The sequence below is a fragment of the Dreissena polymorpha genome, chromosome 10 (genome assembly GCF_020536995.1).
Source record: "Dreissena polymorpha isolate Duluth1 chromosome 10, UMN_Dpol_1.0, whole genome shotgun sequence".
NCBI classification, from domain to species: Eukaryota; Metazoa; Mollusca; class Bivalvia; order Myida; family Dreissenidae; genus Dreissena; species Dreissena polymorpha.
This window is the reverse complement of record NC_068364.1, coordinates 7,222,490-7,249,339: the sequence shown is the minus strand read 5'-3', so window position 1 is coordinate 7,249,339 and position 26,850 is coordinate 7,222,490. Positions and strand designations below refer to the sequence as shown.

Sequence of the window (26,850 nt, the reverse complement as noted above, 5' to 3'; positions counted from 1 at the left end):
TATAAATTGTTTGTTATATTCGGGTTTAGCAATTATGAAACTTTTTTTTTGTCTATCGTATCGCTGAAGTTATTGTTGAACTTATGTTCAACGTTTTATAAATTGAGAATATAAATAAGCGTCAACTTTTTCCCGAATCTCTCAATTTACGACCTGTACTACGTCATTGAGTTGTATGCGAGAGCGTAACCTATTGCGTTGTTATAACCCGTAAACTTTCCTTTGTTTATCGACATGCGCATCTTTTAATAGCCTCATATCATGAATGCCAAAACACCCGCGAAAAAGAACCACGTGACCAAATAGGACGCAAAACGCAAATACCATGCGACTACGACTTTTATTATGTAAGAACGCTCCGCAATGCCTTTGAAGCCGGAGCCTTGTGATTGCTATTACGTAAATAATTGACCTCTAACTGAAGTAAGCAAAGGAAACGCAGCACCTAATTGGACCATTCCTTCTATGTGCGAAGGCAGCTTGAATTTTACTAATGTATGGTTTGCCTATTATAACACACATTATAATGCGGTAAATATGCGACTAACAATAAAAAAACACTATAATTAAACTTTTGTTTTGAATTAAGTTATTTAGAAAACCAAATTCCAAACCTTATTTCAAAACAGCAAGACTACATTTTTTAGAGAATATTATTGTTATATTTAAATGTTTTTTTTAAAGTTTCAGCGATAATGAAATATTTTTATGTTGTCTATCGTATCCCTATAATAATTGTTGAACTCGTGGTCAACGTATTATTAATTGAGACCTGTGAATATAAACAAGCGTAACCTTATACTATTGCGTTATTCTCACACGGACTCCCCTTTGTTTATCGCCAGCCTCAGATTTATGAATGAGCTGAGCGAAAATACTACGTCACGCACACGCAGCAGAAAGTGGACTATTTTTATCATTCATAAACAATGTCCTCCGCGACACGTACAATACGATCTTTGTTTATTGATTCTTTTCTATAAAACACCGTTCGAAAATATTGAATGTAACACGATATTAATATAATGTTTCCATTTGTGAATACACATAATTGGAGAACTCAAACCTTTAAATTATACAACTCTTTCTTGCGCGGATACGCAAGCGGGTATTGGGTTAATCATACCTAGGCCGTATCGACCTGAATTTCACACTAAGCACTTTAGACGGTCGCTAAAGCGACCATCTAAAAACAACTCGTGAAGTTTTTTGAGTAAAAGACGCGTGCTTATTTATACTAGCGGACTGGCTCGAAAATGCTTCGTTAAATTGATGTATAAGCACTGTACGTGTTCGCTGTTGTAAAATGTCTTTGATAAGCTTCTACGCATTGCACAGGCTAATCAATATACACAGGCTAATCTTATTTGATTTGCATTAAGCCCCGTTTTCACTGAAAGAAGTCAACATGTACAGATTTCAATGATAAACACCAGAGTGGCCAATCTCATTTTAAAGCTGTTAAACACTAAGTCATATTTAATAAACCCTTTGCAAAGTGTACCAATACACAGCGGTTCATCACGTTATGTTGAGGCATCAACGACAACTCTGCCAGGAGAATGGAATTTATCGTCTGCTACAACAGGCGTACCATACATAAGCCTTCTTGCCACATACTGATTTACAAAATATGGTCTGTAAAATTAGACTTATCATATTTCAAACCAACAAAAGTGAAATCGTCAATATAGCGGCAATCATTCAAACCGCCAAAATGCTCGCTCATGAAATGTTAAACCGATGGTAGTGAAACAGCTAAAATGCTCACTTATCATATTTCAAACCGACACAAGTGAAATCGTCAATATAGCGGCAATTATTCGAACCGCCCGCTAAAATGCTCACGTATTATATTTCAAACCGACGGAAACCGTCAAGATGGCCGCCAAACCGCCAACATTCTTACTCATACGAAACCGCTAAAAACCGACGGAAGTGAAACCGTCAAGATGGCGTCAAACCGCCAACATTCTTACTCATCATATATCAAACCAACAAAAAACCGACGGTTGTAAACCGTCAAGATGGCCGTCAAACATATCAACCAATCAGAAGGCCGATCTCACTCCATTACAACCAATCAGAACGTTGGAATGTCCAATATGGCGTCCAAGATGGCCGCGAAAGCCCTACTTTTATACTACTGGTCACATTGCTGAAATAAAACATATTTCTATAAGTGATAGCCTTTGAAATCAGGATTTTCCCATTTATCTATAAAATTTGCCATTGCGTATATTCATACAACATTTTATATGTCTGACAATATTTATATAATGGATAATGGTACGCTGTACGCCGGTATGCAATGATCAATTGTTCAACAATACAATTTTGGTAGAATTATATATACTGTCAGCAACAAAATACTGTATCTATTTAGTGGAGATACATAATAAGACTAGTATTATACATTTATTTCAAACAATTCTATAACAGATTTAAACGATTCGGATTATTGTTTAGGAAGTATGTTTTCGATTGCGTACAGCTACTTTATATTGTTTTGCAATATAAACGTAGCAGGTTACCCGTGTGGCAATCAGATGCGACCTCATATAACTTCTTCACAAACAACCCATTTATTGTGTAATGGTACACAGCAGTACCGGATGTTACGAACAGGTCGCCCTGGTGATGCGCTATACCGTAACATCGATGGTTCAATCGAAGGTGATTACACTTAGAAATCTTCCCTTTGTCGACTTTCAAGAAATGAATCTCTTTTACACTCTTTCCGTCGTGAACAGTCATTGCAATTTCGTTGGAGGATATGTTACATATTGACCACGGCCATGTTTGTAGTTTCATTTCGTCTAACAATTTGATGAGTACTTTCACGCATTTATTGTTGTAGTCAGCAATGACGAATTCTCTATTGGACGACTCGCATATACCTTTAATGGAATAGTTGGTCTTATCATTCGCCGTACGTACACTGTATAGAGATTTGTCCTTGATGCTTAGAGAAATGTTGAGATGACGCGACGCCACTTCGCAACTGTTGATGTTTCCGAGATATTACAAAGAAGAAATTGACCTGTCAATGCCCGTGTTGAGCTCAAATTCTATGTCGGCATTCTTAGACACGTTTCGAAGAAACACATCTGCAGCAGATGAATAATCTACTCATTTCATATACTTAATAAACGATCGCTTGGTCGGCGTAATGTATAAGTCTGTACTGTCATAAACGTTTAGCCTTGAAATAAATTCCTCAATTCGTTTCTTTTCATTTTCCAAAGAAGTCTTTAAACTGGAATGCAACTGTTCCAAACTTCTTCTTGCATTTGGTTTAAACTATTGTTGATCTGTCGACGAAAATCAAGTATTTCTTCCAGTGCACTTTTGTATGCTGTTTGCAGAAACATAATATGTTGTTCTTCTTTTTCAACCATATCTTCAAAACGTGAAAGTGACATTTTAATGCTAGCCGCCATTTCAACTACGCCTATGCGTATTTTAGTAGAATCGATCTTATCAACCAATGGTATTACTTGACTGCATTGCCTCAAAGAGAAAATCATATATTAATAATAAATGCTATTATTATTATTATTATTATTATTATTATTATTATTATTAGTAGTAGTAGTAGTAGTAGTAGTAGTAGTAGTAGTAGTAGTAGTAGTAGTAGTAGTAGTAGTAGTAGTAGTAGTAGTAGTAGTAGTAGTAGTAGTAGTAGTAGTAGTAGTAGTAGTAGTAGTAGTAGTAGTAGTAGTAGTAGTAGTAGTAGTAGTAGTAGTAGTAGTAGTAGTAGTAGTAGTAGTAGTAGTAGTAGTAGTAGTAGTTGTTGTAGTAGTAGTAGTAGTAGTATTACTATTATCATCCAATTATTATTATTAGTAGTAGTATTATAATCATTATTAGAATTACCATCATCATAATCATGTGTAGAATTAGTATTATTATTAGTACTATTATTAGTATTAATATCAGTTTTATCATTAGTAGAAGTTGCACAAGTAGTAGAAACTGTAGCACTAGTAGAAATATTAGCATAAATATTAGTATTAGTAGTATTAGTACTATATGTATTAGTGTAGTATTAGTATTAGTATTAGAAGTAGTAGTAGTAGTAGTAGTAGTAGTAGTAGTAGTAGTAGTAGTAGTAGTAGTAGTAGTAGTAGTAGTAGTAGTAGTATTAGTAGTAGTAGTAGTAGTAGTAGTAGAAGTAGTAGTAGTAGTAGTAGTAGTAGTAGTAGTAGAATTACTATTATGATCCAATTATTATTATTAGTAGTAGTATTATAATCATTATTAGAATTACCATCATCATAATCATGTGTAGAATTAGTATTATTATTAGTACTATTATTAGTATTAATATCAGTTTTATCATTAGTAGAAGTTGCACAAGTAGAAGAAACTGTAGCACTAGTAGAAATATTAGCATAAATATAAGTATTTGTAGTATTAGTACTATTAGTATTAGTGTAGTATTAGTATTAGTATTAGAAGTAGTAGAGTAGTAGTAGTCGTAGTAGTAGTAGTGCAGGTAGTATGATAGCTAGTAGTATAGTAGTAGTAGTAGTAGTTGTAGTCGTAGTAGTTAGAGTATTAGTAGTGTAGTAGAGTAGTAGTAGTAGTAGTAGAGTTGTAGTAGTAGAGAAGTAGAAGAAGTTAGTAGTAGTAGTAGTAGTAGGTAGTAGAAGTAGTAAGTAGTGGTAGAGTAGTAGTAGTTGTCGTAGTAGAAGTAGTAGTAGTGGTAGTAGTAGTAGTTGTAGTATAGTAGTATAGTAGTAGTAGTAGTAGGAGTAGTTAGTAGTAGTTGGTTTGGTTGTAGTAGTAGTATTAGTAGGAGAAAGTAGAGTAGTAGTCGTAGTAGTAGTAGTGGTCGTAGTAGTCGTCGTCGTCGTCGCCGTAGTCGTAGTCGTCGTAGTCGTCGTCGTAGTCGTAGCCGTCGTAGTAGTCGTCGTCGTCCTCGTAGTCGTAGTTGTTGTGGTAGTAGTAGTCGTAGTAGTCGTCGTAGTCGTCGTTAGTCGTAGTCGTCGTAGTAGTCGTCGTTAGTAGTAGTCGTCGTCGTCGTAGTAGTAGTAGTAGTAGTAGTCGTAGTCGTCGTCGTAGTCGTAGTCGTAGTCGTAGTTAGTCGTCGTCGTCGTCGTCGTAGTAGTCGTAGTCGTAGTCGTAGTCGTAGTCGTCGTAGTAGTAGTAGTCGTAGCCGTCGTAGTAGTAGAAGTAGTAGTAGTAGTGTTTTGTAGTAGTAGTAGTTGTCGTGGCGGTGGTGGTGGTGGTGGTGGTGGTGGTGGCGGCGGTGGCGGTGGTGGTGGTGGTGGTGTTGGTGGTGTGTTGGTGGTGGTGGTGGTGGTGGTGGTGGTGGTGGTGTGGTGTGGGTGGTGGTGGTGGTGGTGGTGGTGGGGTGATTGGTGGTGGTGGTGGTGGTGGTAAGGTGGTGGTGGTGGTGGTGGTTGTGGTGGTGGGTGGTGGTGGTGGTGGTGGTGCGTGGTGTTGGGTGGGTGAAGATGGTGGTGTGTAGAGTGTAGGTCGGTGTCGGTGGTGGTGGCGGTGGTGGTGGCGGTGGTGGTTGTTGGTGGGGTGGTGGTGGTGTACGGTGGTGGTGGTGCGTGGTGGTGGTGGTAGGTGGTGGTCGGTGGTGGTGGTGGTGGTGGTGGGGTGGGTGTGGTGGTGGTGGTGTGGTGGTGGTGGTGGTGGTGGGTGGTGGTGGTGGTGGTGGGGGGTGGGTGGGGGTGGTGGTGGTGGTGGTGTGGTGGTGGTGGTGGTGGCGGCGGACGGTGGTGGTTGGTGGGTGGTGGTGTGTGGTGGTGGTGGTTGGTGGTGGGTGGTGGTGGTGGTGGTGGTGTGGTGGTGGTGGTGGTGTGGTGGTGGTGTGGTGGTTGGTGGTGTGGTGGTGGAAGTGGTAGTGTAATTACTCAGTAGAAACAATATTAACAATAGTAACACATCACTTTTATCACCATAATCAATAGAGAAGTAGTATATGCCTAGTCGTATAAAATGACCATGGCTGCTAGTCCCGGTATTTAAGTAGAAATTATAATAAAAGATGCGATCTTTTCGATTGAAATTTGAACCGAATCCTATCATTGTTGATTGAATTATTTCATTCAAGATTGTTAAAATTCTATTCGTTGATAAATACATGTAGCTCGTGAAACTTTGAAAATGGGAGTATATGTCTATGTGTATTCGTACATAAAATTAAGATATTGTAAAGTCTGTAAAAATAAAGTCTGTAAAATTCAGAGATTAAATTTCAAACTTGACAAATTTTAGGCCCTGCCAGGCCAGTTTATTGGGGTTCTGACATACAGTATGTAAACTGAGATAATTGTTCTTTTTTCCGAGTTCTAAGCATTTTAAAGGATACATGTGCTGCCAGTAGGAGAATAGCAATTTATACAAATCTAACCCTCCCAAAACAAAACAAAAATGATTTTAAAACAAAACAGAAATACAAGATTTAGTGATGAAATCTTTCACAAATACGTTTCGTTCAGCAAAATTAAACTTCTTGCTAATAACGTTAATAACGATCTATTATCGCTGCCGTTTGTATAAACCATTGTGATCGATGCACAATTAATTGTAATAAAGATTGTTAAAAGTATGTTTGTTTATTATTCCGTTAACGTTTGAATCGATGGTTAATGAGAAACAACCCACTGTTCGACGCTTTTTATGTAGACTAGTTCATTAAATCGCTATGGACAACGGTATAAACAATCCATAACATTTTAGGGGCCATTTCAAAGCAGAAAAAAAACAGCAACAAAAAACAAACTAACGTGTTTTATATTTTTATTCGTGAACTCAATAATAATTCTAAAAAAATGATTGTACAAGCTTCTAAATTAGTTTACATATGAAAGTGTGTTGCATGTTATGTTTAGATTTTTTGCCACGGAGTACTGTGCAGTATCATTGTTTCGGTATGAAATAGCGTGCGTATGGCATAACAAGTAACACAACAGAAGCGCCGACCTTCTTCCATATTTTCTTTCGGTGTTAGTGTAAACAAACTAACTTCGTTGTCTGATTATTGCAGCGTTTATAATAAAGTCCAGAAGTTGCGATGTAAAGCAGCCGTGTGCAGTTTGATGGAATCACAATTAGTATTTAGTTGAATGTAACCTGTTGCAAAAATGCAATGTGTATATTTCAGTAATATTTAACACAATCATATTATTCATGTTATTTGAAGGAAATATTCGTCACCGATTTATTTTTCAAAATGATTTGTAGAATTTGTTTTTCGAAACGCGATTATGTTATTAGAAAAACTGGCTGATTGTTGAGATTCCTGTCAACCAATGAAATTATTTGCTACAAAAATAAATGGCGGGTGTTTTTATTTGAAGAAAAGTGTCGACATTTGTTTATATAAAATACTTGTGTTTATAATGTATTTTAAAGAAGTGCTGACTAATTGTTTAACATTTTTTACGATGAAAGTAAGGTTAATGCCAATTTTAGCGAAGGAAACGTCTTCTGTTCGTTGAGATAAGGTAAACTAGGTTACTGGTTTAGTACTTAAATTCGGACAGTACGTAAGTCGGACACACGTAATAACTCACTCAATTCCGATGAAATTTGACATTTGTTGGTGAAAAGGCGAGTACATTCATAGATACATTTTTTAATGATGTTGCATCATTTAAGCGCTTTATTTACATGTGTTCGACTTTATAATTTTAGAACAGGAAATCCACAGGTTTTTTTTTTAATGGAAATGCTCATCAAGTGTCCAATGTTTATTACTCGACTACTCGTAGGGTGAATCCGTGAAAAGTCGGACAGTTGACAGTAAAACACATAATAAACCATCCAATTACAGACTTGAGATCCCCAGTAACACGCATTTAGCGACACGTAGCCATTCACTTTGAAAAATACATTTGTACAGTACATGTATGTACATGGACACCGTTTACGTTAACACAAAATCAATGGATTTCCAGTCGTTACACCCCCTGGACATTACACCCCTAGTCATTACACCCTCTAAGCCTGGACATTACACCCACCAAGATGTAAACATAATTATTGTATTTATCATTATTTTATTTTGTTTTCAACATTTTTTCTGTCGTTATTATTTATGATTTAGATGCATATTATTACATTATGGTGAAATAAAAATAAATGTATATGAATTAAGATTGTGTTTTGTTAATTCTAAATATTTATTTTATTTATCTTTATTTTTATTTCTGTCTGTATATTCTTGAATAAAAAAGTATTTATTATTTAGATGCATATTGTTACAGTCAATCTGGTGAAATAAAAATTAATGTTTTAAATGATGGCTGCTCAATTAAATAATTTGAGCAACCATTAATCTCATCAGTGTCATCTTACATGACAAATCCGATTAGTTGTTCATAAGTTGATTACACCTTTCTTATCTAATCAATATCTTGGTGGGTGTAATGTCCAGGCTTAGAGGGTGTAATGACCAGGGGTGTAACGTCCAGGGGGTGTAATGACTGGACACCAATCAATGATGTACTGGTACTTTTTGTTCTTTTAAGAGCACACATGGCTGTTTTCTATTTAGAGTAGGCTAATTTATTGCCATTTTTGTCACTTGGTAGTGGAAACTTCAAGTGTGTGTACAAATGACTGTAGTTTACCATCCCTCTTAATTATCTTAGAGGATGTAACCTTGTAGTTTACAATTTGAGTCATTGTTTTTCTCATGGCTTTTGATTGAAGTCGCACATTTTATAGTCTTTAAATTGGCGCACTGTTCATTTCTGCAATCTGCGATTGCATTCTGCAGTTCAATTTTTTTAACGCCAGGGCTCAACACGAACACTGGTCCGTTGACCCGGGGTCAGTAAAAAATAGGGAGGACCAGTGAAACTAGAAATTTGTTTGATCCGTCGGACCAGTTAAAAATCCTGGCCGGCTTATTGTGAAATACTGGTGGAAAGCCGTTTTCATTAATAAAACAACTTTATATGTTCATAATAAACCGATAATTTCATCATTATTTTATAGGCCGACTCGAGACCAGGATGAAAAATAGCAACATATTGGAAATTCCAATTTTTCTAGATGCCCGGATGAAAAAAACCTGTTGTTGGATCAAAAAATTGATTTGCATTCCGCAAATGTCTCTGGACTTCGCCCTGATGGATACACAATTTAACATAAAATTCGAAGCTTTGGATTGAGAAATTAACAAAATTGTATTTATTATTTTGAAAAAGCAGCAATAATCCAGAGATTTCAATATACGCAGAATCCTGCGTTTTGACGCGAGCAAATTAAAAATGACTCGTTTTTGATGCAACCCTTTTTTCTGCAGTGCGTCATTTTGACGCATTGAAAATTTGACCCGTGCGCCAGTAAGTTAACCTATCGAGTTCCATGGTAATAAATCCCACTGTTCTCCTAATTGAAATTAATGTTTCAGTATTTGAAACTAGGTCTATAATCGAGGGAATACCCCAGGCGTTGTTTATCTTATCTCATCTTCTCCAATACACATGTCACCTTCTAAATAGTGCGTGGGCACTAAGCCACTAACTGGGTAATTAGCAGCAGCGATAACGTGATAATCGATTGACCATCCGATAATTGCAGTTTTTTTTTGCAGACTTGCATACAGCACGGTTAAAGTAAGTCGGCAAAAGTAATTAAAGAAAAAACAAAATTGATCAAAGGTCTATTAATTACGTAGATCCACGAGTAAGTCCACCGAGTTTTGTCAGTTTGTTAATCCACTGATGATTACGAGTAACACCCATCTTATATAAACTGGAAGCACAGTTCATTTTTTATACTCACATATTTCGGACATGTGTAGTATTCGGATATACAGTAATAGATATACAAGATGTTCCATGCATTTTGATTGTGTTTTGTTAGAAAAGCTATCATAGGGATGATGATAATATAATGACGATAAATATGTGATAAAAAGGTGCTACCGGTACATATCTTTAATTACACAAATGTGTTAAAAGACTTAAATGTTTTAAAAGGATGTAGATTTTAATGTGCCAATTCATTTAAATATGTTGTGTTTTTTATCATGGTATTGTTATTTAAAAAAGCAATATAACTTTTTAAGATATTATGTTACTCTTAAAGCATATTTTTATCTAAAAAATTGAATAATACAGACAAAAACACAATTAACGCGATTCAAAATTGACTCCAGCATTTTTCAATTTGACTCCTCAAAATTTCAGTCCATGGTTCATTGACTCCTGGTTTTTAAAATCTATTGAAATCCCTGATAATCAGCATTTTATCGATCTGAGTACCATTTGTTTACCGTGCGAATTCACACTGAAGAGCGCCAAATAATGTTTTGATATTGCCGGTGAATAAATGTGCGTATTTTCAAGATAACAAGTTTTAACGATGTGGAATTTCATTCCGGGGTGGTTGAACCTGTTACCTCTGCCTAAAACCCCTAAAACTTGAAGAGAAGCTTGAAGTACAGCAAATATGAAAAGGACGAGAGATAGTTCAGTAGATAGTATTTAATACAGTATAGATTTCTTTTTATAAATGCACAATTCATTGTGGATAGTCCGGAAAGTTAATTGAAATTTAGGTAAAATAACATAGATATTGTCGGACCACTTAAAATCTTGGAGGACCAGTAATTTCTGAAAGCTGGTGGTCCTTTGGGTCAGTAGGTAAAAAAGTTAGTGTCAAGCCCTGATTGTTGTGTGTTCAACGCTTACAAAAACAAGTATGAACTATATTTCGAAAACCCATGCGCTCCAGTTAGTAAATCGACCAATCATAAAAAAGTTTAAAGTTAACATCGCTCAGTGATCTATTTTTAGAAAGGTAAAGTGACAAATTGTAAACAGAATAAACTTGCGTCATAAATTAAACATTTTAATTCAAGATTAAAATTTGCCAATTGGCATTTTATTTACAGTTGGCTTTCGGTCAACTACTTACTTTTAAAATGGTTGTTCAATGAAAGATTTGGTTGCCCGACCATTAGTTTTTATTATCATACAGTTTTTGTTCCATGTTAGACTGAAAGAAGGGTTTATGTCTGGGAGGGGTTTTGTCCGGATACCCAGTAACTTGTAAGGATGGGCAATTGAAATTGTGATTTTATATAATTATATTCCTAACAGGTTGTGCACAGTATTCATTCTTGTAACTTCACAAACAGTCTACACGCTAACTATAAGCCCGATAGCCCGGGACTGGTAAAATGTTAATCGGGCTACTAGAAATTAATAATTTATATACCGTAGGTTTCCACGTAAAGCGCGCTCCCCTGTATAGCGCGCAGGCTGTTTTTTAAATGCAAAAATGGAGAGAAAAATATTTAAAGACAATAAAACCACAAAATCGGACCGAAAATGGCCGCCATTTACTATTGCACAATCCAATAATCCGGGTCATCGGAAAGCTTAATAAAGCATTCAAAAATTGCGTTACCCGCAAAAAAGACCTCGTTCGCACCTACCCTTGTCTGCTCTCTGGAATATCGACAACAATCCCCATCGGAATTCATCAATAAAGAAGTGTAAAAACACAAAGAAATGTCCGCAAGTTTATTCAAACAAATTTATTTTTGACCAAAACTTCTTCTACCGCATTGATATCTATCAGTAGCGACTTCTTGTTGTTTCGACAATGGCCCCTTAGTCTGTACGATAATAGGGTGGTAGTTTTCTGGAAAAAAACATGACCGCCATTTTGATTATTTACGATTCCCCAAATTTATTTTACCAATTTAGCAGCCAGGATAGCGCTGTATCAATGTTTAGCGCGCACCAGCTTTTTAATTTGAATTTCGGAGGTAAACACTTCGCGCTATACGTGGAAACCTACGGTAGTTGGGCTATTGGATATTTTGTCTGTTTCCAATAAAGCATCATAATTCGGGCTAGTGGTTAAATTATATTACCGTGAAGACTGTTCACAAATAATTTATGGGGGAAAAAGTTACAATAAAATTTTGTTTTTATTTCAGTGTTTGTGTGCAGTTGTAATCATGCAGCCAGAGCTAATCCAGGTAAACTGGAGTAGCGATGAAGAACTGGTACAAGTAAGGTGGTCAGACTCCGATTCTGGGGACCCAGTGAATTGTTCTATGACCACATTACAAGACATTACAGGATCTGCTGACTGTGCTGTGACAGATAGCAAACAAGTACAGCGTGATGAGGAATATTTAGACATTTGGGATAGTGATGAAAGCTTAATGTTTTTGTCTTCTACAAATTCTGAACATGACATCGAACAGGTTTTAGCTAAGCCGAAAAAGAAAACAGAAAACAAGTACATTCAAAGTAAGTACAGTACAACTTTGAGGGAAATTCTGCCAAGCTTTTTTGAAATTTTAGCATGTGCTTTTGTTTTATAGTGAATTTTGTCAACTTTTTTCCCGTCTGGAGCTGTTTCTCAGTAACTATTGCATAGAAGGGGAAAATGTATGCTCGCTTTCCGTTGTTTTTTCCCATTGTCAGTGTAGAATTCGACATCTAAGGCTTCCGAAATAGTAATGGGTCAGAAATTGGCATCGCTTAAGTAGTTGTTTTAACTAAATATATTGCCAGGGGATTTTGGGGATTTTTGTTGCCCTAGTCCCTTAAAATTCAATAATTAATACTATCCCAATAAGAAAACTAATTAAAATATGTTTCAGATTTAGACAAAAATGTGCCATAAACCCACACATTACAACGTTATTGCTAAAACTAATTTAAGGAACTTAAAAAAAATTCTTAGCCTTCCTGTTTACATTCTAAAATACCAGTCTTAATGCTAGAAAATAACCATTTGTTATGCCTTGGTTTTAACATTTGTTTTCAGGTGAGGTAAAGTCAGAAGGAAGAATGAAATTAAAAGCATTGAAGTTTCTTAGCATTAAGACAGCACTTAACACACCCTGCTATTGTGGAAAACGGTGTGTTATGCAGTTGAATATTAATTCTGTCCGTGATATTCGTGAAAAATTCTGGCATAATCCAAAATTGACAAGAGTAACACAGCTGAAAGCATCATATGAAAAATCTGAAAAAGTCGGAAAATACAGATACTTTTCAGTAGAGTCTAAAAAACAAGAAATACAATTATGTACAAAAGCATTTTTGGCTGCATTGAGAGTTAACAAGAATACATTAACTACAGTTGCTGATATGTGCATGAATAACAAGGAAGCTCCAACTGGGAAATCTCCACGTAACTGGGACAAGAGAACTCTACTTTTGATTGCTTGGCTGGAGGATTACTTCAGATTTCATGGCGAAAGAATGCCTCACCGAAACGAGATTGTGATGCCATATGGAACAGTGAAAAGTCATATTTATGAACAATACAAAATTGATGTGGAAATTCCAGTGAGCAAAAGCCAGTTCTACAAGAAATGGATTGACAACTTCCAGTTTGTTAAAACGAAAAAGGTAAAATAATGTGTTTTTTGTGGGTTACAAACAATTTTATGCTGATATGACGTTTTTAAACTACAAAGTCATGTACCTGCGATTGTTGTAATACATGTAATTTGGCAGAAAGTTAGAATCTATAGCTATATGTGTTTTTATAACAGCTGTCACATAATGAATCTTGTGTTGAGTACATGTGTATATCCTTTGAATGTCTGCAGCATTTGTTACAAGGTCTAACACCAATATACATGTAACCTTTTTTTTGTCAGTTACTAGATATAATAATATACAGTTGAATCAGATTATCTCGAGGTCAACGACAAAGGTCAAATATATGGGGGACACAGTGTTTTACAAACACATCTGGTCAAAATGGTTCCGGTTGGTTGAAAAACATGGCCGCCAGGGGGTGTGGCAGTTTTCCTTATATGGCTATTGTAAAACCTTGTTAACACTCTAGAAGTCACATTTTTAGTCCAATCTTCATGAAACTTTGTCAGAACATGTGTCCCAATAATACCTTTGACGAGTGCGAAAATGGTTCCGGTTGGTTGAAAAACATGGCCGCCAGGGGTCATGGCAGTTTTCCTTATATGGCTATAGTAAAACCTGTTAACACTCTAGAAGTCACATTTTTAGTCCAATCTTCATGAAACTTGGTCAAAACATGTGTCCCAATAATATCTTGGACGAGTTTGAAAATGGTTCCAGTTGAATGAAAAACATGGCCGCCATGGGGCGGGGCAGTTGTCCTTATATGGCTTTACTGTATGGTAAAGCCTTGTTAACACTCTAGAAGTCACATTTGTGGTCCAATGCTCATGAAACTTGGTCAGAATAATTGAACTAATAATATCTGGGCTAAGTTCAAAAATGGTTGAGATCCGTTAAAAAACATGGCCGCAAGGGGGAGTGGCATTTTTCCTTAAATGGCTACATGTGTATTAACATGTACAACAAAACCTTGTTAACACTCTAGAAGTCACATTTATTATCCAATCTTTATGAAACTTGATCAGAACATTTGTTGTAACAATAGCTCGAGTGAGTTTGAAAATGGTTATGGTTCGTTGAAAAACATTGCCGCCGGGGGGGGGGGGGGCAGTTGTCCTTATATGGCTTTAGTGAAAACTTGTTGACACTATATGAGCCACATTTATTGGCCAATCTTCATGAAACTTAGACAAACTTGGTCAGAACATTTGTCCCAATGAAATTTTGCCAGAGATTGAAGCTGGGTCATATAAGCTCAAAAACTAGGTCACAAGGTCAAATATAAAAAAAACATGTTAAAAGTCACTCTTTGGTCCAAAATAATCTTCATGAATCAGCTTTATTTTTGGAATTTCACTGATTGAAAATTTACACATCATTTTTTGTGTGTTCTGTATTTATTATGACTTGTTTTATAATTTGCTAATAAATTAAGAACTTATACATTTAAAAGTGGTTTACCTTCCTTTTTTTCAGTGTGATTTTTTCTGTGTGATTATGCATTTCTGGAAGTTTGTACCGCCGGCGTAACATTTTTAAGCAATTATCTGTAATTGTGTTTATGATCCTCTGAGAGTTTGTACTGCCAGCGTAACATTTTCAAAGAATTATCTGTTGTGATTATGAACCTTTGGGAGGTTGTACCGCCAGCGTAACATTTTCAGTTAAATTTTAAGGGTTACACATAATTTTTTCGTGTTCTGTATTTATATTACTTGTATTATAATTTACTATTAAATTAAGAATTTGAACATTTAAAAGTGGTTTACCTTCTTTTTTTCCAGTGTGATTTTTACTATGTGATTATGCATTGCTGGAAGTTGGTACCTTAGGTAGTTTGTACCGCCGGCGTAACATTTTCAAGAATTATCTGTTGTGAGAGTTTGTACCGCCGGCGTAACATTTTCAAGAATTATCTGTTGTTGTGATTATGATCCTCTGAGAGTTTGTACCGCCAGCGTAACATTTTTAAGAATTATCTGTTGTGATTATGAACCTAAGAACTTAAACATTTAAAAAGTGGTTTACCTACCTTTTTTTTAGTGTGATTTTTACTGTGTGATTATACCTTGCTGGAAGTTGGTACCGCCGGCGTAACATTTTCAAACAATTAGTCTATGTGATTACATAGACTATAGACTATGTACCTTAGGGACTTTGTACCGCCAGTGTAACATTTTCAAAGAGATACTCAGTTTTTATATTCAGTTTTTATTATGAGCCTTTGGGAGGTTGTACCGCCAGCATAACATTTTAGTTTCAGTTCAATTTTCCTGTCTCAATGTAAGATGGGTTGTACTGCCAGCGTAACATTTTTTGTACTTTGTTATAAAGAAATTTCCTTTAAAATGACCATTTTAAAAGGGATTCTGTGAAAAATCCCTTTTTAAAATATAATCAATTAAAATTAAAAAAGGAAAAAAATTAAACATCAGCAGGGCTCGAACCAGTCACCTCTGGATTCATGTAGTTAAAACCAATTTGACCGCTCTGTCATCCTGCCAAGTATGTATGACAGACGTATTTTATACTTTATATAAGCAATATTCGTAGTTTCACAAAATTAAAAGACAACAACAGAACTCTCCAAATTATTCAATCGTTTCGCGTTGCAACGCTTTATAATTTTCAGGTTTTTAAATCGTCAAAAGATGCATATAATGGATATATTAGAGCATGACAAATGTTCAGGTTTTCTGTTTCCTCACACATATTATAACGAAAACAAAAATTTGCGAAACTAAACAACTTTTTTCAATTTTGTCAATTTGCCAAAACACGCTTATCAACATTTCTGAAACACGCTTTTCCGTTCCAGTTTGTGTGATTTGAAGTAAATAAACTGTTACGTATTATTAAAATGAGAATGTATGCGGTATTATCACATAACTATAATGTGTAAATTAAAATAAATCACACGCCTAAATGTTTTTGTTTAGCGAGAATTCTGGAAAACAATTAAAAAACAGTATTTAAAGAAAGACAACAGCCCAACCAATTTTAACACAGCGGCACTCTATGAACACTAAACAATTATTTTCTGACAATGGGAGTAATACCGAAAATAGCTCGCGCGAAAATAATCACTTAAGGGCAGATCCAGACTTAGATAAAGATATTCCGCTAGAAGAGGTAATAATTGCTATCCGCGCACAAACAAATAACAAGGGTAGCGGCATCGACAAGATATGCGCAGAAATAAATAAAAATTCTATACCGGAATGGTCATCAGTTATATTAGCACTTGTTAACAGAATGTATAAAAATATAAATTTTAATACCTTTATTCAAGGGAGGGGATACAGAGGATGCGAAAAAAAAATAGGAGTGTCACCCTAATTATTATTCTCAACAGTACTTCTAAATCGATTGACAAACTGGTCAACTAAACATAAAAAAACTTGATACAAAACCAGTTCGGCTGTCAGAAAGGAATGTCTAGAGTAGACTGCATATTCGTATTGCAATCTATTATACAAAAAAATCTTAGCCAACGGAAAAAATTGTTTCACGTTTTAATTGTAATATAGATGACCTTTTTACTATTGAGAATGCTAAATTATTCATACTGCTTTTCGCCGATGACGCGGTCATATTCGCTCATTCGCTTAACGCACTACAATCGCTACTTCAAGATTTGGAAAATTACTGCAACGAGTGGAAACTAACAGTTAATACAAACAAGAAATATCTTTAAAAAAGATATACGGCGTTGATTGTGGTCGATGTTTATGAACGATCAAAAGTTATGAGATAAAAAGTTGCGGATGCCTTTTTTCTGCGCAGTTTTTAGCTACATCATAAGCAAATCAATTACGGGGTGTTGCGCCAGATTTCGTGGCTTATTTTGCTTTATGTGATATTATTACTCAGATATCTATATTTACAGAATAGAAAAACACAAGAACCATGAAAATAAACGAGTGCATATAAGTTAGCCGGCAATACTCGAATCTTATTTTATTGCATAATTATAGTATATTGAATTATTGTGCTCATGCTAAATAAACTGGTCTAAATGGATACATATTTCTAATTAATTTTATCAAAATTGGTCCTTATCATGCAAATGTTGAAACCATATTAAAATCGATGATTGACATACCACAATAATATCGCCGAATATCTTTATTTAGTATCTTTCTGATCAAAACAGACTTCAAGTGCACAAAGTTTACGAGACGGCGTTTATATAAAGATTGATACCTTGCGGATTGGTATGCAATGCATTACAGTCACTACGTTATTGTCAGTAAGACCGGTGTAACACAATGATCGCAACCCCTTCTGCGATCTCCGGTGATGAACTGTTTATAAACTCTGACTTTTACAAATGGCCGCGAATTGACCCGAAACCTCGCGGGTTGAAATGCAATGCAAGTAAGTACTAAATATGACAACATAGCCTTTAGTATAAACGCTTTTGCGCTGGTAATTCTCTGAAAATAAAAGGTGAACGTACAAACTGTATTTATGTCGAAAATTGGTTGTAAAACTGTTCTATCTATTGAGCCTTTTCATTAGAGATAAAATTGTTTCATGCAGTAAAACAGTGTTACAAAGACGCGGATATGTTTCCAATGTTCTGGTGTTATACTCAAATCAGCCAATGGAATAAATGAAGTGTATTCATTCGTACCTAGCCGCGGGAAATTTTATTTGAGTATTATTGGACACTTACAGAGGTCAAGTCAGGGTGAAAAGCTGGCTTAATACAGCTCACGCCAAAAAAAAATGTTATAAACTATCCATAACTGAATATACAACTATGTAAAGTGAGTCCGACTTAAGGCGTAGCATTGGGAATTGCATTTATAACAGTCCAGTAACTAATATAGGATAATGGTTTTGTAATGTTCGTTTATCAATGTCAAAGACAATAAAATCTTTGTTTTGCTCATAGGTATGGGTATTTTTTACGTTTGCGTGTTTGATGTTTATTTTCCCATCGTCCGAATTCAGACCTTTTTCATTGCACGTTTGCGATTGAATGATTCCAAATAAGATGTTCCTATAGTTAAAGGAACTTTTCACAGATGTTGGCATGTATTGAAGTATGTTATTAAATGCTTAAAATTAATTAATGTAAAAATACAAACATTGGAACTAAATAGCTCCAGTAAATAACAAGAATAAAAAAGTAGTCCTTAACTAGGCTCGAACCACTGACCCTTGGAGTAAAAGTCTAGCCCCTAAACCCTATGCTCAGATACAGAGAAATATTAAATACTTTATATCAGCAATCGTCGAAATGTCACAAAGTATAGCGATAACAACAGGACTACCAAATTATTCAATCCTTTCGCGTTTGTAACGCTTTATAATTTTCAGGTCTTTAAATCGTCAAAATATGTATATAATGGATATTTTAGAGCATAGTAAATATTCAGTATTACTGTTTCCTCGCACAAATCATAATTACCACGAAAATGTGAAAATCTGAAACAATTTTTTTTTAAATTCTGTCAATTTACCAAAACGTGAAAAGTTCCCTTTTTGGTTGTACGGTTTTTTACTTATTTAAACTTATTTAAATTTTCTTATATTAAAAACGTCCAGCATAATTGAACAACTAGTAAAGCGCTTACACGTCACTGTACTGTTGTATTTGTTTAGTAGTTTCGAAGTAAGTATTGTTATATATTCGCAATAAATAAATAACACAGCGGGACGTGGATTTCCATGCATTTTATTAAATTTACTCTACCTACCATACTAGACTTATCACTACCTTTACAAATGGGAATACGCATTGTTTATAATCGTCACTCAAACCAGTTTACCATGAACCAATACACATCAACCCTTTACGATGTAAACAAATGACAGTCACGTAAAATATACCTATGTCACCCCAAAGCATAACACAGTACAGACACAAATGTTCGTCATAAATAAAATGTTAATATGCAAACTATATACAACATCGTGCTCGAACTTACACGTGCAGTAGTACCCCGGTGAATTCATTGCTTTTGGAGTTAAGGTCGCCTTGCAACCCAGTATTGCATATCTTGTTCGAATAGAGCGATTTGATAAACACTCGTTCCCCAGGTAGCAAACGGACCACAGAATCGGCAGAGGCGTAGATCCATCCGTTGCTAGAAAACAGCGCCCCGTTGGAATTCATGTTTCCGTTGACGTTGATCTCGAAGAACACTGATCCAGCGGCCTGGGACAACAGCCGAGCGGTAAACAAGTAAGTTCCTCCAACAGGAGCAATGAAGACGCCACTGGACCTGTCGTACCCGGAACCGTGGTTGTACAAAACGTCCTCGAACATGATGATCTCTCCAGCAGAAGGCGTCTCGTTCTTTACTCGCCTCGCTTTGAACAAGATATTCGGTGTTGTCCCGACCTCTGCATTTTTGACAAGATACAAACAATATATGAACAAAATGTGTTATTCAGCAAATATATTAGGTGTCAACACACAAATAAAACCCTGCTCACCGCCATCAAACAAACAATACTGCATAAACACACTGGTTGTTTAACCGATTTTGAAATTCTGTATTCTAACAGGATATTTGCTTTTAAATGATGAAATGAAAAAAGTGTTATTTGCAATAAGCAATGACAGAAAAATCAAGAATTTATATAGCTATGATTACATTTTTTTCAGGCTAATTCTCCAATGTCCCACTAAAATACTAGGAAATAGTTTGTACAAAAAATATTTTATAGAAATGTAAACATTATCTGAATTTAAGTAATAAATAAAACTCGCCTTTTTTAATCTTCTCTATAAGCTGCTGCACTTCGCCATCAGCTCGAGACTGCAGTGCCGTCAGGTTGTTACGGGATTCTACAAACACTTCCTGTATGAGCTCCAGACGGGAATCCTCGGTCTTAATCAGGTGGTCAATGTGTTCCCGTAGACTCGTTAGCTGCCCGAGTTGTTCATTTATCCGTGTCTCCCACTTGTCCATTTCTGCCTCCATTCGGATCATCTTCTCCAGAAGCTGTTCATCGTACGTGAACTCTGACTTGTACCTCGGCTCAAGGGAGCCGCCCCGAGTCGCACCAGGAGCCGACATCGCAAACAGCAACACAAACGCCGAACAGGCACGCTGCATGACTCTTCCAGGACGGGGAGCTGAGAACTGACTGAAAGTCAGACAAGCATCTGAGCTGTGGATTCTGTGATTTTGATTTGCGTTTTAGATATAAACGTCTTGTTTAAAATGAAAACACATGCGCAGCGCAATAAGCCGACTTTACAATGTGCGTATCCAGACTCGTTCACCGTCAAATAGGATATTGCAGTCAGTGTGTTGAAGATTTCTATGGTACACACCCAGGATATTTAAATGTATTATGCCATATGTATTAAACAATATTCTAGCAATTTTAATGTGAAATTACATATTCTAGAAATTTTAATGTGAAATTACATTCCATAAAAACTTGTTTATGTTTTAGTAAGTCTACCCCTATATAGAATGCATAAAATCAGTAGCAGAGAATGTAGTGAAAATTGTTTTCACGGTCTAATGAAATCTCCACGCAGAATTGTCGTTCCGCGCTCGCACATACAATTTGATCGAGCTATGCTGGTTCCAGTCAAACATCTGCGCGGAGGTTGGTTCTAATGTTGCTTCTTTGCATGATCTTAAAAAAACTCGTAAAAAAGAAAAATGCGATCTGGGTACAGGCTCAATCGAAAAAAACAAACAACAACTGACGAACAGACCAACTGGTGAACAAAACATAACTATCAAAATTATGCTTACGTACGCCCTCGCGAAACACTTGGTGTTTTAGCCAGTTGATGCTTCGTGGTAAACGTTTTACTGGGTAAGTTTAAAGTACAAAAAACTGGTGTTTTAATGCTTGAAATATTGGATGGAGCGTGGGAAAAACATTACATGTTCATGTTGAATTGAATTTTCTCACGGAATCATTTCTAAGAACAGTCCCGGATTACCCATTAGTCAGAATAAGCAACTTCTTATAGGCCCCGCTATATTTAGGGGCGCCATGAGACCATGACGAAAGATTTATTTTACTAAGCCTAATCTAATGAATTGACAATGCAATTATTTTATATCAATGTTATATTTCGATTAAAGGCGTGACAATTTTATAGGAATGACATTGTCTTACAAAGTGACAGTCATCTAAACGATTTAAATTGACTGGAACTTGGCTTTAATAGACACTAGACACTAGTTTCAATGCCTATTGGCCTCCAACGTGCTCAATCCGTCACTGTCTATGAGTCGTGTCCGGTTCATGTTTAAGATAGTAAACAATTAAAGGCAACCGAAATTGTGTGCATCGATGTAAAACTCACGTTTTTTGTATCGCATGAATTTAGAGACATTAGAATTGATGGCCTTGCCAGTGTTGAGGGCACATGGGGAACGGCATTTTGTGATAATGTATAGTGTCCCTAGACTGTTCAGTATTGCTTATCCAAGAATAGGGTTCCGGACCCAGACCATCACGACATTTAGCAATTTCTATCCTTATGTTTACGTATTGGATATCCTGTATAATTTACTCAGTAAAATATATTAAGTCACAAATAGTCAATAATTAATCAATTGAAATATAAAAGTATTTTCAAACAAATTGATTTCATTTTGTGGAAACATTTGAACAATGATCGCTGATTATTATATTACCTCACACTGGCTATTATTGATGACAAATTATTGAAGACCAGGGTCCGACATTTTGAAGGACGATACATAAAGGTATCCTTCAATATCAAAATGGTGCAAATATGCCTCCAGAAACTTCAAGCCCGCGTTATCTTTCATTTGCTGCGAAAAAACAGTCATGTAGTTGTCGTTACACAACCATCGCTCACCCTTATGTGACGTGATGAATTCCATTCTGCCTTATGACATAAATCCATTTTAATTCTTTAATTAACACTTATGTTCTTTCGCAGTTTGATGTTTTCGGGGAAAAGAACATAAGTTAAGGAAAAAATCATAGGTACACTAATACGGCAGGATATCGGAGCTCTACAGCGGCTTAACTGTTTACATTTGACACCAAGCAGATTATTACCTTGGATGTATATTACCGCTCATGGAACATATTTTCGGAGCATATGGGCATATGTATTGATAAAAGTTAATGCGTAGTTAATGATCAACATATGAAAGGTTACTCAAAGTGACTTCGTTAAGACGCAGTGAGACCTAAAGAAAGAAACACACACAATCACATAAAACTCATTCACACCAAAATAATTATCGTAAAAATTATTATAACACCTGGCTAAATTTATAAATAAGTGAAACCGAATTTTGTTATCTGTATATATTGACATTTAGCCAATAAAAATGTATTACGATATTTTGATAAAATATGTAGGCGGAATTTTGTATATTGCATATTGCAGTATAAAACAGTGTAATTTAATAATTTATTTATCATTTACATCATTGACACACACCCTAATGCTGGCTAAAATTTCGAGTTAGCCATCAACGTCAATCGAACGATGAGCTAACTGCTATTGTGCAGATTACCGGTATATCTGAGTTCATGTCACCCGTACCTCACTTATAATACAGTAGTGTTTTATTAGCACGTATGCTTTTATGACACCATTTAATATTAATATTCAATATCAAGAATAATTTCGATGTTGAGCTCGTTAAAGGTTAACTATTTTTGAAGAATCAACCATTAATTCATTGAGGGATGTGTGGTGTTAAATTGTCTCAGATGATAGAGCGCTTGACTGACAATGTGGCGTTCATGAGTCTCAGATGATAGAGCGCTTGACTGACAATGTGGCTTCATGAGTCTCAGTTGATAGAGCGCTTGACTGACAATGAGGCGTTCATGAGTTTCAGTTGATAGAGCGCTTGACTGACAATATGGCGTTCATTTGTATTTGTTGATGAAACAAAGTTTCAGAGTTTGACTGATGAAACGCTAGACTGACAATGCGGCGTTCACGAGTTTACGTTTAAAGACCGATTGACTGACAACGCGGCATTTATGAGTATCAGATGATAGGTATCAGATGATAGAGCGCTTGACCGACAATGGGGTGGGGGTGGGGGTCATAAGTATCAGTTGATACAGCGCTTGACAGAAAATACGGCGTGTTTGAGTCTTAGTTGATAGGGCGCCTGACTTACAATACGGCGTTCATGAGTCTCAATTGATAGAGCGCTTGACTGACAATTCGGTGTCCACGAGTCTCAGATGCTCGATTGACAATTCGGCGTTCATGAATCTCAGTTTGTTGACCGCTTGACTGACAATGTGGCCTTCACGAGTCTCTGTTGATAAACTGCTCTTTTCACGAGTCTCAGATGAAAGAGCGCTTGACTGACACTGCGGCGTTTTTGAATCTCATTTAAAAGAGTGCTTGACTGAAAGGACGGCGTTCATGAGTCGTAGTTGATAGAGCGCCGGATTTGCATGCGGCGTCCATGAGTTTCAGTTGATGGAGCGTTTGACTGACAATACGGCGTTCATAAGTCTCAGTTGATAGAGCGTTTGATTGTCAATGCGGCTTAAATACGTCTAAGTTGATAAGGCGCTTGACTGATTATGCGGCGTTTATAAGTCTTAGTTGATAGAGCGCTTGAATCAAAATGTTACGTTAATCAAATGTCGATTTGTGAACGCTTGATTGATAATGTGGCGTTTCAGAGTCTCAGTTGATAGAGCGCTTGACTGACAATGCGGCGTTCATGAGTTTCAGTTGATAGAGCGATTGTCTGACAATGCGGCGTTCATAAGTCTCAGTTGATAGAGCGATTGTCTGACAATACGGCGTTCATTAGTATTAGTTGATAGAGAGTTTGACTGACAATGCGGCGTTCATGTGTCTCAGTTTATAGACCACTTGACTGAAAAAACGGCGTTCCAGAGTCTCAGTTGATAGAGCGCTTGACTGGCAATGCGGGGTTCATGAGTCTCTGTTGATAGAGTGCACAAGTCTGAGTTGATAGAACGCTAGACTGACAATGCGGCGTTCATGAGTCTCAGTTGATAGAGCGATTGTCTGACAGTGCGGCGTTCATTAGTCTCAGTTGATAGAGCGATCGTCTGACAATACGGCGTTCATCAGTATTAGTTGATAGAGAGTTTGACTGACAATGCGGCGTTCATGTGTCTCAGTTTATAGACCGCTTGACTGAAAAACCGGCGTTCCAGAGTCTCAGTTGATAGAGCGCTTGACTGGCAATGCGGGGTTCATGAGTCTCTGTTGATAGAGTGCATAAGTCTGAGTTGATAGAACACTAGACTGACAATGCAGCGTTTATAAGTTTCAGTTAATAGAGCGTTTACTTTATAAAGCGGCGTTCATGATTTTCTGTCTCAAATGATAGAGCGATTGACTTTCAATGCGGCGTTCATGGGTTTCAGTTGAAAGAGCGCTGGTCTGGTAAAGCGGCGTTCATGAGTCTCAGATGATAGAGTGCTTGACTGACAATTCAGCGTTCACGAGTCTCAGTTGATAGATCGCTAGACTGACAATGCGGCGTTCATTAGTCTTGGCGTTCATGAGTCGTAGTTGAAAAAGCGCTTGACTGACAATTCGGCGTTCATGAGTATCCGTTCATAAAGCGTTTACTGACAATGCGACGTCCATGAGTCTCAGTTGATTGACTGACAATGTGGCGTTCATTAGTCTCGGATGATAGAGCGCTTGACTGACAATGCGGCGTTCATGTGTCTCAATTGATAGATTGATTTACTGATGATGCGGCATTCATCAGCCTCTGTTTATAGAATGCTTGACTGACAATTCAGCGTTCATGAGTCTCAGTCGATAGCGCTTGACTGACAATGTGGCGTTCATCAATCTCAGTTTTCAGACCGATTGACTGACACTGTGGCGTTCTAAGTTTCAGTTGATAGAGTGCTAGACTGACAATGCGACATTAATGAATCTCGGTTGATAGAGCGTTAAACTGACAACGCCTCCTTCGTGCCTCTTTTAGTTTATGTGGCGTTTGTGAGTCTCGGTTTATTAAGTGCTTAACTGACAATGCGGCGTAGTAAAAAAAAACACCACAATACCCTCAAAAGAGTCAATATTTTCTGATATTATCCGTTTATGTTTGAATTAACTGTTCAGACTTTTTGGTGCCGTTATAAAATCGCCCGATCCCAGTTTGTTCCGTGGGTAAAGTGATGGATAGACAGTCCGAGAATCGTAAGTAATCGTAATCCTAGCCCGACTACTTAACTTGTATAAGTAAGCGCCGAAACAACATTTCTGCGGCATTTCTAGACCTTAATTTAAGCCAAGTAAAACGACAGATGTCAGTTACTTGCTTTAATCGGTTAACCTTGTCCACGGATAATATGAGTAAGCTTCTTACGGCCGTGATATTTTTTATTACTGAGATAATGTTATAAACGGCGTAAAACACAATAAACAAACCAACCAAATAGCTCTACATGTTTAGTAAAATCTTCGATTTTTTTTGATAGTCATCGTAATTTCAAACAGACCAGTATAACCGGACTCAAACACGTCAACGATGTATATTGGTCAGTCATTGAAGTATTAAATCTTAAATCTAACCTTATATTCCCAGGTTGCTCTATAGTAAAAAATATTGTTATAAACTATCCATAACTGAATATCAACAACAGTGTACTTAAGGCATAGCATTGGGAATTGCATTTTTAACAGTCCAGTAACTAATATAGGATTATGGTTTTGTAATGTTCGTTTATCAATGTCAAGGACAACACAAACTTTGATTTGCTCTGAGTTATGGGTATTTTTTGACGTTTGCATGCTTGATGTTTATTTTCTCATCCTTCGAATTCAGACCTTTTTCATTGCACGATTGAATGCTTCCAAATAACATGTTCCTATAGTTAAAGGAATTTTTCACAGATTTTGGCATGTATTGAAGTTTGATATTAAATGCTTTAAATTGATCAATGTTAAAATACAAACATTGGAACTAAATAGCTCCAGTAAATAACAAGAATAAAAAAGTAATTCTTAACTGGCTCGAACCATTGACCCTTGGAGTAAAAGTTTAGTCCCTAAACCCTCGGCCATCCGTGCTCAGATACACCGAAATATTTTATACTTTATATAAGCAATCGTCGAAATGTCACAAAGTATAACGATAACAACAGGACTACCAACTTATTCAATCGTTTCGCGTTTGTAACGCTCTATAATTTTCAGTTTTTAAATCGTCAATATATGCATATAATTGATATTTTTGAGCATAGTAAATGTTTCGTATTACTGTTCCCTCGCACATATCATAACAACCACCCATCTGACCCATTTTTTTTCAATTCTGTCAATTTACCAAAACGTGAAAAGGTCCCTTTTCGGTTGTAGGGTTTTTAACTTATTTAACTTTTAATATTAAAAACGTCCAGCATAATTGAACAACTAATAAAGCGCTTACACGTCACTGTACTATTGTATTTGTATAGTAGTTTCGAAGTAAGTACTGTTATTATATTCGCAATAAACAAATAACACAGCGGGGCGTGGAATTCCATGCATTTTATTAAATTTACTCTACCTACTATACTA

At 36.3% G+C, this 26,850-nt stretch overlaps 3 protein-coding genes across 3 annotated transcripts; 1 reads left to right on the top strand and 2 right to left on the bottom strand.

The window, feature by feature from the left end:
- Nucleotides 1-7,309: 7,309 nt before the first annotated feature.
- Nucleotides 7,310-14,509, top strand: LOC127848865 (uncharacterized). The gene is made up of 3 exons (XM_052381529.1): nt 7,310-7,469; nt 11,930-12,248; nt 12,772-14,509. The coding sequence occupies exons 2-3, from the start codon at nt 11,951-11,953 to the stop codon at nt 13,368-13,370; spliced, it is 897 nt and encodes a 298-aa protein (XP_052237489.1). The 5' UTR covers nt 7,310-7,469; nt 11,930-11,950; the 3' UTR covers nt 13,371-14,509.
- A 4,769-nt stretch (nt 14,510-19,278) lies between these two features.
- LOC127847956 (C1q-related factor-like) lies at nt 19,279-19,623 on the bottom strand. Its single transcript, XM_052380208.1, has one exon. The coding sequence runs from the start codon at nt 19,621-19,623 to the stop codon at nt 19,279-19,281; it is 345 nt and encodes a 114-aa protein (XP_052236168.1).
- Nucleotides 19,624-20,000: 377 nt separating this feature from the next.
- Nucleotides 20,001-22,206, bottom strand: LOC127848867 (uncharacterized). Its single transcript, XM_052381532.1, has 2 exons — nt 21,974-22,206; nt 20,001-20,450 (listed from the first exon to the last, which is right to left on the bottom strand). Exons 1-2 carry the CDS (start codon nt 22,039-22,041, stop codon nt 20,039-20,041), a joined length of 480 nt encoding a protein of 159 aa, XP_052237492.1. The 5' UTR covers nt 22,042-22,206; the 3' UTR covers nt 20,001-20,038.
- Nucleotides 22,207-26,850: the final 4,644 nt, after the last annotated feature.

Bases quoted from the DNA above. Each gene is read 5' to 3' on its own strand.
- LOC127848867 (XM_052381532.1), bottom strand. From the start codon at position 22,041: ATGTATCGTCCTTCAAAATGTCGGACCCTGGTCTTCAATAATTTGTCA. The intron at 20,451-21,973 runs GTAATATAATAA...TCTGACTTTCAG, and splicing joins TCAATAATAGCCAGTGTGAG to TCAGTTCTCAGCTCCCCGTC.
- LOC127847956 (XM_052380208.1), bottom strand. From the start codon at position 19,623: ATGTTCGAGGACGTTTTGTACAACCACGGTTCCGGGTACGACAGGTCC.
- LOC127848865 (XM_052381529.1), top strand. From the start codon at position 11,951: ATGCAGCCAGAGCTAATCCAGGTAAACTGGAGTAGCGATGAAGAACTG. The intron at 12,249-12,771 runs GTAAGTACAGTA...ATTTGTTTTCAG, and splicing joins AGAAAACAAGTACATTCAAA to GTGAGGTAAAGTCAGAAGGA.